Source organism: Carya illinoinensis, chromosome 10, assembly GCF_018687715.1.
Source record: "Carya illinoinensis cultivar Pawnee chromosome 10, C.illinoinensisPawnee_v1, whole genome shotgun sequence".
In the NCBI taxonomy this organism is placed as follows: Eukaryota; Viridiplantae; Streptophyta; class Magnoliopsida; order Fagales; family Juglandaceae; genus Carya; species Carya illinoinensis.
Window position 1 is genome coordinate 17849442 of NC_056761.1, and position 19435 is coordinate 17868876.

General features: G+C 38.7%; 1 protein-coding gene across 1 annotated transcript; it reads right to left on the reverse strand.

Annotated features, from left to right (window-relative positions):
• Positions 1 to 1060: 1060 nt before the first annotated feature.
• On the reverse strand, positions 1061 to 14850 carry LOC122279108 (N-acetyl-D-glucosamine kinase-like). The gene is made up of 7 exons (XM_043089448.1): positions 14554 to 14850; positions 11993 to 12140; positions 9559 to 9750; positions 9036 to 9164; positions 7769 to 7938; positions 7156 to 7286; positions 1061 to 1365 (listed from the first exon to the last, which is right to left on the reverse strand). The coding sequence occupies exons 1-7, from the start codon at positions 14792 to 14794 to the stop codon at positions 1288 to 1290; spliced, it is 1089 nt and encodes a 362-aa protein (XP_042945382.1). The 5' UTR covers positions 14795 to 14850; the 3' UTR covers positions 1061 to 1287.
• Positions 14851 to 19435: the final 4585 nt, after the last annotated feature.

A 19435-nucleotide genomic window follows, 5' to 3' on the forward strand; every position in this document is an offset into this window, starting at 1 on the left:
ACTGGCTAGTGGCTCCGAACATTTTGGTCGTTTATAAGAAGATGTGATGCGGATAAACCGCGTGTATAGGCAAGTCTGGGAATATCGAAGTATGTGTGTGCAAAACAAAAATTTCGCATATTTTAAATACCATACATTTTTTATTCTAAGGGCCTTATTTTTTTGTCTTTCTTTACAATTTTGTTTATTACATGGGGTGGGAAGTTCGAACTTAGTTCTCCCATTTAGAGACCAGGCCTTCGCCATTTGATCCAGAAGACCTTGGCGTCTTTCTTTATGATTGAGCTACATCCCCCGCCCTAAGTGCATTCAATCATCATGTGCTTGAACTCGACTCATCTACACGTATAATTCCACAATCGTATCGTTTTTCACTCCTTGTATACAATCTTTCTAGCATTAATCAGTTTACTTGGCTCCCTCTACTGCTAAATAAGTTTATAGTGGATGCATGTAATTACAAATTAGGTAGCCTTAATTCATATTAAAACAAAAAATAATTTGTACAGCCCTGTACAGGCTCTTTAAGAAAAAAGATCAACTAAATACAGTTTTTCAATTTTCACCATGGTATTCACAATAGAATTCGTAACATCCTATCGAAAGGTTGACCCATGATCACTTTATATTTGAGGAACATTATACCGTACACATGACCATTGGAAATTGTCTGCATAAACTAAAGCTCTAAGCTCAAGATAAGAACAAAGACTACACCATGATTTATTGAAGGGGGTAACCACAGCTTGTACCTCCTAACCAATACATGATGCTCTGTAGCATGCACCATAAACTATCGACATCGATACATTGTATCATTATGTGACACAATCTTAACCCTCAAATCTTAAAGGAGAGTGGTATTTAACAATTGGCAATATATATAGAATTGAATATGCAAGTTTTGACTAGAGGGTGAAGTGTAATTTATTCATTGTCAAACCAATGCATGAAAGCCAACTGAAATTCATATTCTTCGGACACTTTTTAAAGATGATAACCGGTGTAGAGAGGCACCGCAATCAGATACTACAGAATCATATTAACTGAAATACTAGGATTAAGAAGCTCGCTAATTATACGTGTAATAGAAAGAAATAAACCATCAGGATCAATTCTGGTGCATTTTACATATTGTATATTCATACCAATTATCTTTTCATCTTCTGTAAGCGGTATAGAGTTCCACAGTATCTTTTGCAACAAGCCAACACACAAAAGAATCACTGACAAGAACAATATTCTTTGAATATCTATTGCAGTAAAACAGTTGAAGGAACTCCTTTGTCAGCTATTATGGTGCCTTTCTGATTCTTTCAGCAAGAAATTCATGGCCAGCAAAGCTGCCCCAACGGCAGGCTCTACCTGATGGGTCAAATTGTTTTGTTAAAGAAAATCTTAGAAGAAAAAGAAACAGCATGCAGCAATTACTTAGTTTTAAGCATCCACAAGATAAAAATAGTGGATTACTTTTAGGTATGTACACTTTTTCTTTTTGTGAAAACTACTACGGACTAAAGCTCCTCAAACTTTATAGAGATTTCACAAAATTAGTAAGTGAAATGCTCCCTCATACCCCTTTCAAAAAAGCATCCAAAACTTTAACCAATACACTGGTGTGAGATACCACCAAAACAGCAATAGACTCATAGCAAGGGCAAGGAATGATGAAGATGATGTTGAAAAACAGTGGGGTGGACGGAACCCCTCCCCCATCCTGCAGCCTCTTGCCTGTACCACCAGGGTGGAGGAAGAAACCCCTCCTTCCTCCAGTACAAATACCTTGGGACCTCCATAGAGTGGGGGCAGGGGCCCACCCTGATGCACAGCCCATCTGTGTAGTGGGGGGAGCAAGATCAGGGAAGGTTGGCCCCACCTTGCGTTGTGTTTTATTTTTTGGGACAAATGTAACCCCACGAGTTGTTAACTACCATAGTGGCACGCATGCCAGCACTTTGACTAGGATTCTAGACAGAAATATGACAAAATGACCATTCTTAAAAATGCATAAGAGTGAGGGTGTGTGATTTTCACAAACACATCTACTTTTCAGAGAGAACCTTATGATTTTAAATTCCAAGTCTTCCATCAAGCATCTAACCCTAGGGGTGGGCAGCGGGGCCCCGGAACCCGCTGCCCCGCCCCGTTCGCCCCGCCCCCGCATAGGGCGGGGCGGGGCGCCCCGCACCGTTAGGGCCGGGGCGGGGGCCCCCGGCCCGTATCCCAACCCCCAGCGGAGGCGGGGGACGGAAACGGACCCCCCCGGTCCGTTTTTCCCCCGCCCCGCACCTATATATATATAATATAAATATATAATATATTATATATATAAGTTTATAACCGGATATATAAGAGAAACGGCGCCGTTTTGTGGTGGACAAAACGGCGCCGTTTCAATTAGTGGGTTTTATTATTAACCCACTAATTGAAACGGCGCTGTTTCAACAAATACCCTAACCCATAACCCAACCCCCCCCCCCCCCCCCCCCAATCCCCTGATTCCCCTCCCCTCCCCTCCCGAGTCCCTTCACCCCCTTCGGCCTAATCCCTTCGGTGTTCCCTCCTCCCAACAGCAACCAGTCCGGCCGCCGCACGTATTCCATCATCCCTCTCTCTCGCACGACGCACGAGGCCGGACGCACGCCGCACGGTAACATTTCTCCTCCCCTTTTGATTTTCTCCGTTTGGTTATTATTTTTTATTTTTTATTTTAGTTTTGATCGGAGATTGGAGGTAGGATGAGGTTGAATCGGAGATGGAGGATGGGATTGTTTGGATTGTGTGCTGTGGATTCTTCGGATTGTGTGATTGTTTGGATTCCCGATTCAATGGATTGTTTTTTTTTTTTTTTTTTGTAAATTTCATTGTGATTCGGACCCCTAAATTGATTTAGGGGTTTCAATTTAGGGGTTAGGGTTTCGGATTGGGGTTCCAATCCGAAACCCTAATTTTGATTTAGGGGTTGAAACCCCTAAATCAATTTAGGGTTTCGGATTGGGGTTCCAATCCCCAATCCGAAACCCTAATTATTTATACTAATATATATATATATATATTTGTTAATCATATACATATATATATTTATATACATATATAAATTATTTATATACATATATATAAATTTATGGAGTTGTGAAACTTGTTTGAGATAGTAATCATCATGGACGCACGGTATGATTTATTAGGGTTTTTGGCATCTTTCTTTTCTTGGCTAGGGTTTTTGCTCCTGAAAGTATGAAATTAAGTTTTTGGCAAATTTGCACTTTTTGATCTTTTTTATTTTTCATATTTTTTAAACATCTTTCAAGATTTTAAAAAATTAAAAAATATACCAATATACTAATATTAATGTCAGTAACTATTAAGAAATGAATTTTATAAAATTAAATATATGAAAAGTAAAAATGAGAGAACAAAACTATGAAGCATATTATCAAGCACTTTTTGTTTTATTTAAAAGTTTTAAATAATTATAACTATTAGATAATTAAATTCAAAAAAAATCAATTTGAAAATTATATAAAATCAAAAAGAGAAAAGAGAGAAGAATATAATGCCTATTAAAAAATGTCTATTAAAGTGGCCTATTAAAATAATGCCTATTAAAGTGGCCTATTAAAATAATGCCTATTAAAAATATGAAGCATCTCTCTTCGACTCTTCCTAATCAAATTATTTGGAATTGCTTATATGAGGTGTAAAAACTTATTATAGTGTAGCCATTCATATTATCATCATTATATATAAAAAGTACTTAATACATCAATAATAGTTATGTATGTAGTTTTTGCTGATTGTGTTGGATTGCACTTTGAATTTTTTTTTTTTTTTTGTTGGAAAATCAGGAATGTCTTCAGATTTCAGTGATAGCTCGCCTTCCCCAGCCAACACCCCTACCCCAGAAACTAACCCTACTCCTACCCCTATAACGAGTATACCTTGCCCTGCTCCGAAACCCACACAGGGCAAGAAACATGTATCTATAGTTTGGCAACACTTTACCAAACTAGAGGGTAGGGACCCCAACAACCCACAAGCTAAATGTAATCACTGTGGGAAAATGTATGGATGTCACTATAGGAAACATGGTACATCCCAGTTGAAGGTCCATCTAGAGAAACAATGCAAGAAGAGTCCAATTTTAAAATCCTTAGTAGAGAAGGGCCAATCTAGACTAGATTTTAAAATGGCTGATGGGAGTAGTGGGGCCGGGGGGCCAACATTGAAGGGGTATACGAAGTATAACCCCGATGAGTGTAGAAGGAAGTTAGCTCGTATGATTATCATGGACGAGCTGCCTTTTCAGTTTGTGGAGGGTAAAGGGTTCAAAAAATTTGTCCAAGAGTTGGAACCCAGATTTGTACTTCCTTCTCGTCACACCGTGGCAAAGGATATTAAGAAGATGTACCTTCGTGATAAAGATGTTTTGAGGGGCCAACTTGCGGGTTTGGTAGTTTGCCTCATTACCGATACTTGGACTTCTATCCAAAATATGAATTACATGTCATTGACTGTGCATTTTGTTGATGCTGATTGGGTTCTGCACAAAAAGATTATTAAATTTTGTCAAATAACTGATCATAAGGGTGAGACGATTGGGAAGGCATTGGAGGCCGCAATGAAGGAGTGGGGGTTGGAAAAGGTTTTGTCTGTGTCAATTGATAATGCGTCGTCTAATGATGTCGCATTGGGATATCTAAAGAATTATCTTAAAGATGCAAATAAGACATTCTTGGGTGGTGAATACTTGCATGTTAGATGTGCTGCACATATTTTGAATTTAATTGTGACTGAGGGGTTGAAAGATGTTGATGACTCGGTTGCACGAGTTAGAATGGCTGTGAAATGGGTGAGGTCTTCTCCTTCTAGATTGGAGAAATTCAAAGTTGCTGCAAAGGCTGCGGGCATAACATCGAAGAAGGGTCTTTGTACTGATGTTCTTACCAGATGGAACTCAACCTTCTTGATGTTGGAGGCGGCCCAGGAATATAAGGCAGCCTTTCAATTATTGGGTGATGAAGACATCCAATATGTCAAATACTTTGATGAGCACGGGGGATCACGAAAGCCTAATGATGATGATTGGGTGGTAGTTTCTACTTTCGTTGATTTTCTTGGATTATTTTATGATGTCACGTTGAATATATCTGGTTCTTTGTACCCTACATCCCATGGGTTTTGTCAACAAATATGTAGGGTAAAAGAAGAATTAGAAGATATGCGTAGGGGTTCCAATGAAAGGATGAGGGGGATGGCAAGTTCCATGATGCTAAAATATGACAAGTATTTGGGAGATTTGACTAGAATGAATATTTTCTTATATGTGGCTGTTATTCTTGATCCCCGTCTGAAAGTTTCAGACTTGTTATATGGGTTGGGACTTGTTCACGATCAGGTATGGACTGACATTATTGGTGAATTGGCTCGAGATACCCTGAAAAAATTGTATGACGAGTTTATGGCAATTAAGGGTGGTACTACATCGAAGACACATACACCGACCCCAACTCCTTCTACAGACATCGTGACCGGGCCTCCTACAAAGAAGCGCAGAATGCCGTGGACTAAGACCCTCGCACAGAATCCCACACTAGTCCATCAATCTACGGAGGTCGTTTCTGAGTTAGACAACTATTTGTCAGCGGATATGGTCCAAAATGATGATGATCATTTCGATATATTAGGATGGTGGAAGAATGCCTCAAAGAAATATCCCATCATTTCTGAGAGTGCCCGCTGTATTTTGGCCATCCCTATTAGCACCGTTGCCTCAGAGTCAGCTTTTAGTACCGGAGGTCGTATATTGGATCCTTTCCGTAGTTCATTGTCTCCTACAACTGTAGAGGCATTGATATGCACACAGAGTTGGACGATAGGAAAGGATATTCATGTTCCGGATATTTTAGATTTTAAGGAGACCGATGAGGGTGGTGATCAGTCTGGATTTGGACCACCTGGTAATTATTTTTTATTTTATTATTTTAATTTTTTTATATTCATTTCCATTTCATCTTAATTTTTGTAGTAACACATGAGACGTCTAGCACCTCTGCAACATAAAAATGTGCTCAAGCCCGGGCTGCCCCAACTGTCACACCCCTTGACTCAAAGACAAGCCACAGCTGACAAGCCTCTTTAGAATGATCAATTTTTAATGATTTGTAAAAATTTTGTATTCAATAATTTGTAATGTTGATACAATGTCCTTTGGACACTTTTATGTTTGTAATTTTGTAATTGTTTAGCCTTTTAATTTTGTAATAGCTTAGTTATTATTATTAGTTTATTACGTATTAGACTCTTAGACATAACACTTTTTTTTTTTTTCTTTTAAAGTGTTATGGGCTGAAAAATGAAAATGGCCTACAAGGTATTTTTGACTTGTGGGCCATTTTGGCCCATTGCTGAGATTTCTGGGCCCAAAATGGCCCAGAAATTGCTTCTGGGCCATTTTCGGCCCAGAAATTGCTTCTGGGCCCAAGGCCCAGAAGGGGGGTGCGGGGGGCCGGACGGACTGGCCCCCCACCCCGTACCCCGTCATGCGGGACGGGGTACCCCACCCCCGCACACCGGAGGCGGGGGACGAGGGGGATTTTCCCCATCCGCCCCATGCGGAGGCGGGGGGGGGGGCTACCCCGCACCGTATGGTGCGGGTAGCACCCCTATCTAACCCCTAGGAGTTGGTTTAAGTGGTAAATGCATTGGGCTTGCGGGTATGCTCCTCTTAGGTCTAAGGTTTAAATCTTGTGCAAACAATCTCTAGGGGCCATCCGACTGGAGGATTTTCCCCTTCAAGTACCCGAGGTGCACTTGTGAGAAACTCCTTGTCGAGGGCCTATGCATCCCTGGGATTAGTCGGCATGTAGTTCCCGGAAACCCGGTGCCAATAATAAAATAAAAAAAAAATCTTCCATCAAACACCTAATCCCAAGTGACTGGAGACTTGTTTCTGATCACCGGATCTATTATTTAGAACATAAAATTGAAGCCTCTTCTAAGTTTTGGATGAAGTTAGTACTCTTATTAATAAAACATCTAGTTCGCAAAAGTACTTTTTAGTGTCTGTGTGTACGTGTAGAGAGAGAGAGACTTTGACCAGATTACCAACTGAAACTTTAGCAATGATTTCATGAGTGGATAAGGAGGAATGCTAACCTTTGGTCTAATTGGATAAGCCTCCGGGTATTGTTTATGAATGCAATTAATAACTTCTTTTCCAATATCCCAACTTTTGTTACCTTCAAGCACACCACCAACCATTACAATTGGGAAAGAGCCATTTCCATCTGCACTAAAAAATCATCATACATCTTAAAATGGTTAGGGACCAAGGAAGAAGTGGGAAAAATTTAAATATAGATATAAATAGAAAAGCATTTATAAAGCATGTGTATCTTCTTCTTTTTTTGGGGGGGAGGGAGGGAGAGAGGAGGGGGGTGTGGGGGATGGGTTTCATGTGCTCTTGTTTTTAATAGGTTATCTAGAAGTTTTATTCATAAGAGAAGGCAAAGCCCAAGTACACAGAAACGATAAAAGTTTTGCTTTTATGCTCATATATACATACATCAATGCATAAGTATGCATAAATGTATATACTCATGTCAATGTATCATACCTTTGTCATGTAGTAATTCATAAATTAAACTGCATGTATATACACCATAGCATCCCAGTAATCAAACCTGATTGGACTCAGGTAATTTAATTATCAGATAAATCATTTTATCTGACAATTCAACCTTTTATAATAGATAGATAAATTGAGCACCTTCACCACACAAGCAAAGTCTTCGAGCAACAGCTTTCACACACACAGCCAGTTCCTGGACTGCTTCAACCAGTATCTTATTTGCAATTTGATCACCTGCTTCGGCGCAAGACACCACTTCTGGAACAAGTGCTGCAATGCGTGCCCAAGATGGATCGGCATAAGTCCACCTAAATCCAATGAAAAAAAACATTAAATCAATGGCTAAACTTCATATGCTGAATGAATCCGTCCTGTGATATTCAATGAGCTAAAACAAACCAGTTAGCTCACATGGCTATCATTTCCTGAAGAGTGCTACAGTTCTTTGCTTCAGATGAAATAAGGCTTCATATTTTTTTGATAAATCAATTGAGCTAAATGGTGAAGTATTGTGATACTTTGGACACACTGATAAGACGTTAACAATTATCCAATTGAAGTAATACAGAAAATAATTACATTAAGTAGCAAAATCCTCCTCTCGGCAGAGAAACCCCTATCAAGGAAACGTAGGACATATCTACAGAAGAAAGAAATGATAAGCCTAGTGTAGTGGCAATTTCTTCATATCAAGGCAAGGGATTTCTTAAAAAAAGAGAAAATCCAAGCTGATACAACACAACAATGGGTCTCTCTCCATTCTCGTCCAAGCTGAAGCCCCCAAAAGACAACCCATCTCCTTTTCTCATTTTTTTTTTCCCCACCAGAGAGGGAGAAGCCTCAGTTTCCTTTTCCCTGTGCTCATGTTTATAAGTTTTCTTCCCCCTGTTCTTCACATTTTTTTCTCCTCCAGGTCAGTTCCAGCCCGATCTATTGCCTTCTAGTGATCTACTCATGCGTGCCGCTCCATTCAACCCCCCAACCACCGATCACTCGATTCCTCCAAGATGAACTACAAAACAACCGGTGCATGAGGCTCGTGTTGGCTTCACATGCACTTCCATTGAAACCGCCAAAACTAGGTCTCTCTAATCTGACCCACCTCACCCCAACACTGCCAACGGATTGTCCACCCACATGGCACGACAATAGTGAGAGAGTATCTTTTTACTACCAACAACTCGTATTCACCAAGCTAGCTGTCCATCTATGTTAATGTTTTTCCTAACAAAAATTCTGAGAAAGAGGAATTAGGTCTCTCCAAAGACCAGTCCAAAGCAACGAAATAAAACCTTAGGTTGATGAACCCTAAACCCAAGCAAGTGAGACCCATGTGATCTGAAAATTTGATTAGCAATTATGAGCACATATGACAACAAATTGCAAAGAGTTTCAAAAGAGATACCCTATCAATTCATCAGGAGAAGAAAGGCCAAGAGCCTTCAAAATAGTATCTGTAAGCATCGTCTGTTGACCACGACCATCATGAGCCTTCACTACTGCTGATAATGCCTGTGCAGCAATCCCATAGCCACTACAAGTTATCACTTATCGTCATCCATCAAATTTGTGTAAATATCAATATACGAAAATTCAAAATAATCTGCAACAACAATAATGCTTCAGCAGAATCTTTATCCATTGTATGGGGCTCCTTAAACACAAAATTTTGCTAATTTAAGTTTTGTTGATAAGAGTAATGAGCACTCAATGATTGCGTATAGGCTTATTGAAAACCATTCAAAATGAAAACAACATTATTGTTTTCCAGAACCTAGTTTCTTCGGATCATTTTCAAATCATGGTAGTAATACACCGCCAAAACTTCCAGTTACTTGTGAAAATGATGTGTACAGATTAGCTAAATAACACATCCTCATCATGGAGAGCAATGAACTAAAGCAGACAAAGATTATTTAAACACATACCTTCCCCAATCACCTAAAAGAGGTCCTGCACCTGCAGCTCGTGCTTCTCTACCATCTTTAGAAAAACCATAAGAAATGCATCCTGTACCAGCAATTAAAACACATCCATGAAGCTTTCCCATGGTCCCACTGGCCAGAGCTGCTAGGGCATCATTGTGAACATATAGCTTTACATGGCTAGGGAATATATCCCTGAGTGTACAAGATTCAAAACCAGTTTCCCAGTCATCAGGTACCAATACAAGTAATAAGAAAAAAATATACAAGACTCACCCATACAAAATGGGACATAATTTAGGTGCATTCAACAGTGCAGGCAAGAATGCATGAGTGTCTCAAAGCAACAATCTAGTGGAAACAAAAACTCTATGTGTAGTCACTTTTGCGTACTATTTGCGCACTCCAATAATATGATTGGCTGCATCACTTTTTTTTTTAATATAAAATAATTGTTTTAGCCAATCACATCAGTGGAGTGTATAAAAAATACGCAAAAGTGATTGTATGTAGCAGAACTCTAGTGGAAAAAAGGGCAAAAGAACACAAAGCATCAAAGAATAGCAAAATCTGGGGACCCTTATGCTAGCCAGATATCAAAGAGCATTGGTCATCAAGGCATTGCAACAACATCATTCTCGCATAGGTAAAAACTTGTCTTCTTTATCTGTTTAGAAGATGTCCTATCTTACCCTATACCTCAATATTTGATATGTACAATAAAATTTAAAACAGAAAGAAACATAGGCAAAACAGATATTTAGCATTTTTCATTGTCAAAATAGAGCTCCATATATTTATGATGTTGAAAGAAATACCATTAATGACTATTCAGGCATTTCCCAAATCTAGCTAAAACTTTCATAGAAATCTTTTAAACTACTTTTTCATTTATGATATACCTCATTGCTCCATCTGCTGATACAATTGTAAACATCATACAAACTATAACCTTTGTTTCTGAACCCGGTAAGAGGAAACTTTAGAGAAACTACAAAGGTTTTTTTGTGAACCTAATAAGAGGAGTATCTGGACGCATGTATAAAGGACAAGTCGAATCAACTGAGTTGAAATGAATATTTTATATCCTTCTGTGAAAGATTTTTAATACTAGATGTTGCATTTGCATGGACTTCGGGTTCCTCATCATTAAAAAAAATCTTTAATGCTCCACCTTTTAAAGTGTTAGAGCATGGGAAAGACACGCCGCTCTTAAGAAAACCATACCCTTGGTCTAGAATATAAGACACCATCTCAAGCAACCAATAGGAAAGTGATACAGGAATGCCAAAACCCTAAAAGCCCACATTCACTTTGAATTAAATCTTCAGTTCCCTACATTCAGATTACAATGTTCTTTGACGTCATCTGTACAAGGAATTTGTTCTCTCTTTTACATTTGTTTATATCTATACATACAGTCTCTTTGTTTGATAAGTACCTTTGAAAGGAACGATGAGGTTTGCTCTTTCTATAAGTCACTCACACAATCGCAAAACAATCACTTTCCATGGAGAAGATTATAGAGAAAAGAAGGCACCCCCCAAAGCCTTCTTTGCTTGGATAGCTTCTCTGGGTAAGATTTTGACGATGGATAATTTATGGAAACATAGGGTGATTATAGTGGACTGGTGCTGTATGTGAAAAATAAGTAGGGAGACTGTGGATCATCTTCTACTACAATGTGAGGTTGATAGTGTTATGGGAAGATGCATTCACATGATTAAAGCTAGCCTGGGTTATGCCTACCACTGTGGTTGAGCTTCCAAGCCAGTTGGACAAATCTAGGTGGTATTCCACAAATCACAATTGTGTGGAAGATGGTTCCTATCTGTATTCTGTGGTGCATATGGCAAGAGCGTAATGACCAAATGTTTAAAACAAGGAGCGCTCATTGGAAGAGCTTAGATTACTTCTTGTTAGAACCTTATTTTTATGGGTCAAAGCTGTTGATTTCAATGGCCTTGATTTTCATGATTTTCTTGTTTCTATTTCTTCTTCCTAGATAGGTGTCACCTCTTGTATACCATCTTGTGTACTTGGGCAATGCCTATGCTTATTAATACAATTGTTTGCTTATAAAAGGAACAATGAGGTGCAGAAGCAGTGGAAGTAGGACGCTCCAAAGCATACAGAAAGGTTGTTATCCTATGAGTCTATAGGTTTAGGAAAGCACTTGCCTAGCCTATGGCCCTATGTAATTCATACTAGAATCATGGAAGCATAGCCATTGGTTGAAAAAAGCAACTGCTTCCTTGTTAAAAATGGAATTCAAGAAATTTTAAATTTGCAATAAAGGATCAATTAGGCATCAAATCTCAACTTTGAACACACAGCAGAATTCTTTTTTTCTTTTGGATATGTAACATATAGCAGAGAGTTAAAATATAACTTTACAGAATAAAAAAAGGCCAAAATAATATTCAGAACAATATACCTTAGCCACTTTAGTATTCTTTCCTGATCCCTTGGATGGTTAACACCAGAAACACCTAAACAAACAGCACGAACAGCAGACCAAGTTGAACCCGATTTACAGAGGGTTTCAGCCATAACCTGTTCCAATGTATTTTTGGAAGCGGTCTCTGTAAAATCAGCAGATGGAGAAAAATTAAAAACTGTCAAACATGAGAACTATTATCAATTTCTTCTCCATTATTTGAGAACAATAAAGAAGAATGGGTTTCCATTGTTGAGTGCTTTTTTTTGTTTGTTATTTCCATAGTTATAGCATGACCTGAAGAATTTAGTGAACACTATTGACGAAATTTACTGAGCTTGTGTTATATTGTTATATTGCATAACATGATTACCACATGCACTCATCTAATTTAAGTAAACCAGGATTACCGGTAAAGAAAAGTGATAAAGAAAAGAACTTATAATCAAGACATGGAACAGAAAAGTGCTTCTGGAGCTTATATGGCCAAGATTTTTTTTGATAGGCAATCAAGAAATTTTATTCATAGAAGTAGGCTAAGCCCAAGTACAGCTTATATGGCCAAGATATGATTACAACAACAATGAGATTGACCAAGCTTTATGCAAGACCACAAAACAAGCTTAGGTGAAATGACAAAGGCAAATTTGATAACCAGTAAAACGAGGAAGAAAAGCTATTTAACTTTTTTTTTATTTTTTTTTTATAAGTAGGATGGAATTTTATTCAACGAATGTAATAGGCGAAGCCTATGTACACAGGAAGTATACAAAAGAAAACACGTAATTACAATCTAGAAAGAGGAAAAAGAAAACAGAAAATCATGAGCTGAAGCTCCATTAAGCACTATTGCAGAAAACCATTGAAATAAAGAAAATACAAAGAAGTTCCAGATTTCCTCCATAGTTTGCAACTTATTATTAAAGCATCGCTCATTCCTTTCCCACCAAATACACCACATGAGACAAAGGAACCACCTTCCACACAGCAGCCACTTGAGGAGAACTTTGAGACCCCAACCAGCACGCAAGTAAATCCACTACTTTCATATGCATCACCCAAAACCGCCCAACTCTACTGAAAACACCATCCCACAATGCCTTTGACACCTCGCAGTGCAGAAGTAAATGGTCCAAAGATTCACCAAGTTTCTTACACATGAAACACCACTCCATAACAACAAAACCATGCTCTCTCAAATTATTGATCGTCAAAATGTTTCCAAGTGATGCTGTCCATATGAAAAAAGCGACTTTGGAAGGCACATGAGACCTCCAAATACGCTTCCAAGGAAAAGGAGAACAATGCTGAACCGTCAACACCTTATAATAAGACCGTACCGAAAAATTTTTACTACCCGTATGCTTCCATAACATTCTGTCCCTCTCATTACCCCCAAACCTCAGGGAATATAAGAACTGAAATTTTTAGACCAAGATGAGATTGCACATGGAGATGGCTATTCATGCACACAAAAAAAAGCCAAGACCTATAATTACACTCATGATAAGGAGGATTTGGTAATGGCTGAGAGCATTACTAGACTAGTTACAGCAAAAGAAAATGGGCTTAGACTATGAGAAAAGACATGGGAGCCTATTGAATTTAATTAAAACAGACAACCTGATATCTAGTCTCTAAATTTCCAAGAATCAGAAAAAGAAGTTGTAGGACTTTTTTTGATGAGATTCTTGAGGATATTTCAAAAACGTTTGGGAAATCAAACATTAATGGGTAATTTGAACAGGGCCCCTATCAGGCCAACAAAAAGAAATGAACTCTTTTCTTGAACAGAAACCAGTGCTTTAGGTTTACACAGGGAAACATCAACACTTTGGCTAGATCCATTGGCTCAGAACTTGCCAACTATTTATAAAGATAAAACTTTTGGGTAGACCATGGCTTTTTTTAATGCCCTGAAACCTCACCAAGGCAGGATCCGTCAGATCCCTCCCAGAGAATAAAGCTCTATAATACACGACCTCCTGTAATCCAGGAGAACTCCTAATGCATAATTGAAGCCGGACTGTGTGAGTCAACACCTCATCCAAGCTCGCTATTTGACTGCTAGGCTGCACCCTGATCGGTCTAAACTAAGAAATAGATTGGGGCGATTACGGAGGCATAAATCAGGGAAAACAAATCTAAGCGAAAAATAAAAAGGGGTTAAGAAACGTCGCCAAATTAGCAAATTATTAATTTATTAAACAATTCAATGGACTATGCGCATGAAATAGTACATCAGTGCAGATTTGATCGAATTCTGTTCGAGATTAAAAGGCTTTAAAAAATTCAGGTACTCCAAAGTCGCACAACAATTGGAAATTTTAAAAAACTTCACATTTGGGTCAAATATAAGACAAGTACAGAAGCTAAACACCATGGAGAGAAGTAAAGAAACCCAGACTAACAAACACAAAAAGCAATTCCAAAAGCCAGAGAGTTCCATCAAGTCAAACTTTTCAAAAGTACAGCTAGAAGACATTCTGTTTGGCTCTCAAGAAAGACAAGGAAAACAGCTTTTTTAAATTTATTTTTAGAAAAATAAAAGCAGGTACCTCCGACGCTATTGTGGTTGGAGCAACCGGCGACGGCCCGTGCGAGAACGGGGGGAGGGTCTGCGAGGTCGTGGTCGGAAAAGGGGAGCAATGGCATGCACACACAGACGGTGGAGGTGGCTCCACCGTCCAAACCCAATACAACGTCGGAGACACGCCCGTTTTCATGCGCTGCTTCTGCCTCTGCTTCTTTCTTCTCGGAGGCCTCTACTTCTCCGTTTCTCTGTCTAGCATCCTTCATGGAAACCAACGCTCAAGAAGACAGAGGAACGTGAAAAGTTGAAAACTTTCAAAAAGACGGCTTCTTCGGAGTATTTATAGTATTAATATAGCATTAGAAAAAACGCTTTTTAGTTGAATTTTAAACAACATTAGTTTATTTTGTTTTGCTTCTTTTATATTTTATATTTTATGTATTTTATCTTTTAAAAAAAATTATTTATTTTAATTTTAGTTTATTGTTTAATATTTGTAATTTTTCAGATTTTTTTTATAATTTTATAATTTTTAATATTTTATGCTGATTGTGTATATATGATAGGTGCCATTTTATGAGTGGTGGTGAGATGACATGTATTTACCATGTCATCGTACTCTGTTATCAGTTTAACAACTTAAACAGAGGGACCTTTCCGAAAGGCACCTAACCGTAACGATCAATTTAAAATTTCCTAAATCAAAATATCAGGAAAAAACAAAAAATCAAATTTCAAGCACACTAACAAAAATGATTATGTAATTTCATAACCTATTAATACCTGACAGCCGACAGGTTAGCAGACATTATCATGTCATTATTTTTTAGGAAAACGAAACACTTTTCAAGAAGATCTTTCCTTCCTTGGCTTAGACAAAAGGCTATTCCAAAATCTTTTAAAGAAAACTGGTTGCAAATAGCCAAAATAACATTGGAAGAGCCACCCTTAAAAATAAAATTAGAAAGGTCAAGAGTTTGCATAATTGAAAAGGTTAAAAAAAACCCCATGCTTCAGCCAAATCAACATCAGAGCAAAATAGTATAGGTTTCATCAAAGTCAATAACAAATCCCCTTCCCATTCCCGAAGTAAAATGCCAATTCCAATCCTATTAGCATGTTTCTGGATAGCAATACCCCAATCGATCTTTATATGTCCATGTGGTGGAGACTCCCATTTGACTTTAGTATTTGGAACTCCAGCCCTCGGTTGACTAATATCCTCCAAAGCTTTTTTAGGAAAACAAAACACTTTTAGAGAAAGCTGCATTTTGATTGAAATTTAATGTTCAGTGATCAAACTTCAGTAGAGATGTAATCACTCCAATTTGATTTGATTGTAGATATATTTTAAATTGAATTGATATATATCAATTTTGACTGATATATATCAATTTTGATATTTGAAAAACTAGTATCGCACTGGTTACACTCTTAAATCGGTGCTTTCAATTTTACCGATTCTGATCCGGTTTTTAAGTATATATAATATTGTATATAATAATATAATGATAATATATTGTGGTATATTATAATATATATTATAATTGTACTATAGACTATAGTGATATATTATAATATAATATATAGTGATATAAGATTTTAAAATTTAATATTATATTAATTAATAATTTATCATATAATATAAATTTATTTTATCTATAGTTATATATAAAAATTGTATATAATATAAAAAATCATATAAAAAATATTTTATACAATATAAAAAATTTAATATATATATGAATCGATCATCTTGTCCAATTCAATCCAGTGTTAAAACAAAGGAGAATCAAAATTGGACCGATTTTGACTGGTTTTGAGAAAAATGAAATCGGTATCGGACCGAACCAAACTCGATACTGGACTAAACTTATTGGTTCAGTCTGGTCTAGTCCGATTTATTGGTTCATTGGTTTTTTTTTTACCCCTAAACTTCAAATTGGAGAAGAATATGGCTCTTTTAGCTAATATAGTGAATCTCAAACCCAACTCATTTAATTAAAGAAAAGTGGAGGGTCGAATGGGCTTTCACCCAGGAGGGCCGAGTCCATACTCCTAGAAGCCTTTGAATGAAAAAGACTTTAGCCCATAGTTAGGAACTAAGAAGGCCAAGGCATGAGAAAGGGTCCTTGTGCCCGTCTCCAAAAGAAGTTAGGAAGGTCCTTTTAGGGACAATCTTATCTCAATAAAGTAGGCGCATAAGAGATTGAGATCGCCTTGGAAATCATGACGGCGTACGAATAGACATGCCCCTGCCCGGATAATCCGCAAGAAGCCATGCCACATTAAATAACCATTCCTTAAGTCAGTGAGAGATCGACTGCGTTAAATGATCGAATAAGGGATCACAAGTAGGATAATCCGACAAGAGATCCTATCCCTGACAGGATCTCAAATAAAGGCCGCCACCTGCCTTAGTCGAACACAACCCAAGGCACTGGCAGAGACAACTGAATTAAATGCACAGGCATGGCATGACTGAACAAAGGACGAACACCCTTGGCACAGGTGGTTGTCTTGAGAGGAAGATATAAAGCCTGAGCATAGGTAAAACTAGAACAGAGACTCAAATGCTTTTACCTCCAAAGCTGTAAACTATACAAACTTTATCATCAAAAGATACCTTGGGGACTTTCAGCCCCACCCCAGCTCTTGATGGCAAGTTTCAGGTAGCTTCAGCTTGTGTTACGAAAAACGTTCCTAACATTTTGGCGCTATCGTTGGGATCGTTAATTTATTGTATTTTGACATGATTTTCATATGCATGCCGCAACACACTTTTGGGTAATCCATTAGTGAGAAGTTGTGACAACAGGTGTTCGCATAAAAAGTAAGATGGAAGTGAGATTTGCAAGAATGTAGGAAAGAATCATTACATGACTTTAGAAATGGAGGATGTCCAGTGGGAAAACAAAGCTTTTAGGCGGAAGGAAAGATGAGTCATTGCGTCAAGCTAGGCAGAAAGGAATGACACAAAATCACAAAACACAATCAGGGCCATCCTCGATGACGAGGAAAAAGGAAAGATGTACCAGGACCTACGTTACCTCAGGGATAAGTATAAGGAGATGGCCAGGAAAATCAGCACACCTTCCTTAGCAGTACTGACCTACCATATAGTGTAGAAATAATGGTGGTACCCTTGCTATTAAAGTTCAAAGTTTAGCAGATAGAGCTATATGACAGGTCTGGTGACCCCCTCGAACACATGGAAACTTTCAAGGCTCACATGATTCTCCATGGGTTTCCTGGGGAGATTGCTTGCCAAGCTTTCCCTTTAACCTTGAGGGGGATGGCGGGGGGATAGTTCGGAGCCTTACACCCAAGCTTGATCGGTACTTTTGAAGAACTTGCTAGGCTATCCTTAATGTAGCTTATGACAAGTAGAAGGAGACAGCCAGCAATGTACCTCTTAATTGTCAAACAGTAGGAGGACGAGAGTTTGAAGACATAACTATCTCGGTTTAATAAAGAACACATGAAAACTGATGACTAGGATGAGAAGATCACATTGGTTGTGCTCTTGGGAGGCGTATGGCCAAGGAATCCATTTATGACGAAGCTTGTTAGGAGAACCCTGAGCACATTGCAGGAGTTCATAGATAGGCAGACAATTTCGTCAATTTCAAAGACGCACTTGGAGCCTTGGCCCCAAGAAAAATTGAATTGGAGGAACCAGAAAAGAGTTCCAAGGTGCAAACAACCAGCATGGCCCTAAAGAAGCCTAAGAGGAGTTAGCATAGTAAGAGGTGAGACGGAGATGCACCTTCTAGGAGGTGGAGTTCAAGGTTCACTCATCTGAACCTACACATGCATATGGAAAGTGAGGAAAGCTCATGAGGTGGGAAGGGTTGAACTGAAAAAATCTGTCATTTTTCCACCTAACATCAATAGGGAGGGTCATAAGACGAACGACTGCTTACTTTGAAGAGGAAATGAGCTAAAATAGGGAGTTAGAGTGCATAGTCACTGAACACTCAATGCCCCCACCTAGAAAATGACCCACAAGCCGATCTCAAAGGTCGCGCAATAGCTTGACTGTGGAGTGATGGAAAGAGATGCAAGGAGATGCCCACAAACCCTCTTGCCAAAGCCTCGAATGGGAGAAAGCACCATTGGGCGATATCAGTACCATAGCGGGTGGATTCACTATGGGTGGCCCAACTTCCTCCAAAAGGAAAGCCATGCTTGGAAGGCTTGGTACAAGGAAGTATACTTGACAGAATTGCCCCCAAAGCAAACAAAGTGCCAAACAGAAATCACCATATCTTTCGACGACAAAGATAGTGAAGGGGTCTTATACTCCCATGACGATGCGTTGGTGATAACGTTGTATATTGCCAACTATACCACCTAGAGAGTTTTGATAAAAATGGTAGTTCAACAGACACTCTCTTCTGAGATGCCTTTACCAAAATGAAGATTGAGTCTGATAGACTGGGCCATTCATCCATGCCATTGAAAGGGTTCTCAGGCGAGGTGGTGCAACCTATAGGCGTCTTTACTCTACCCGTCTTTGTTGGCGTAGCACCTCGCCCCATCACCACCATGACTGACTTCCTAGTGGTAAAGGCTCCCTCATCCTATAACTCCATACTCGGACGCCCGACCCTAAATAACCTAAAAGTTATAACCTCCACTTATCATCTAAAAATGAAGTTCCCGACAGAAGTGGGATCACGACAACCCTTGGCAGCGTTGGCCCTTGCCCACAAAGCTGAGTCCTTAGATGCACATTGCAAGACTTACATGAATAGTTTGGGAGCAACAATGGTCCCTTGGCTGTTCGACCCTAGCTTAAAAAGTTGAGTCCCTAAACTCGCATGACGACAAAAGATTGAACATAGCCCTGTGGCTACTCCAAACTTCGCCCATAAAACCAAGTCCCTTAGCTCTTGCGGTGA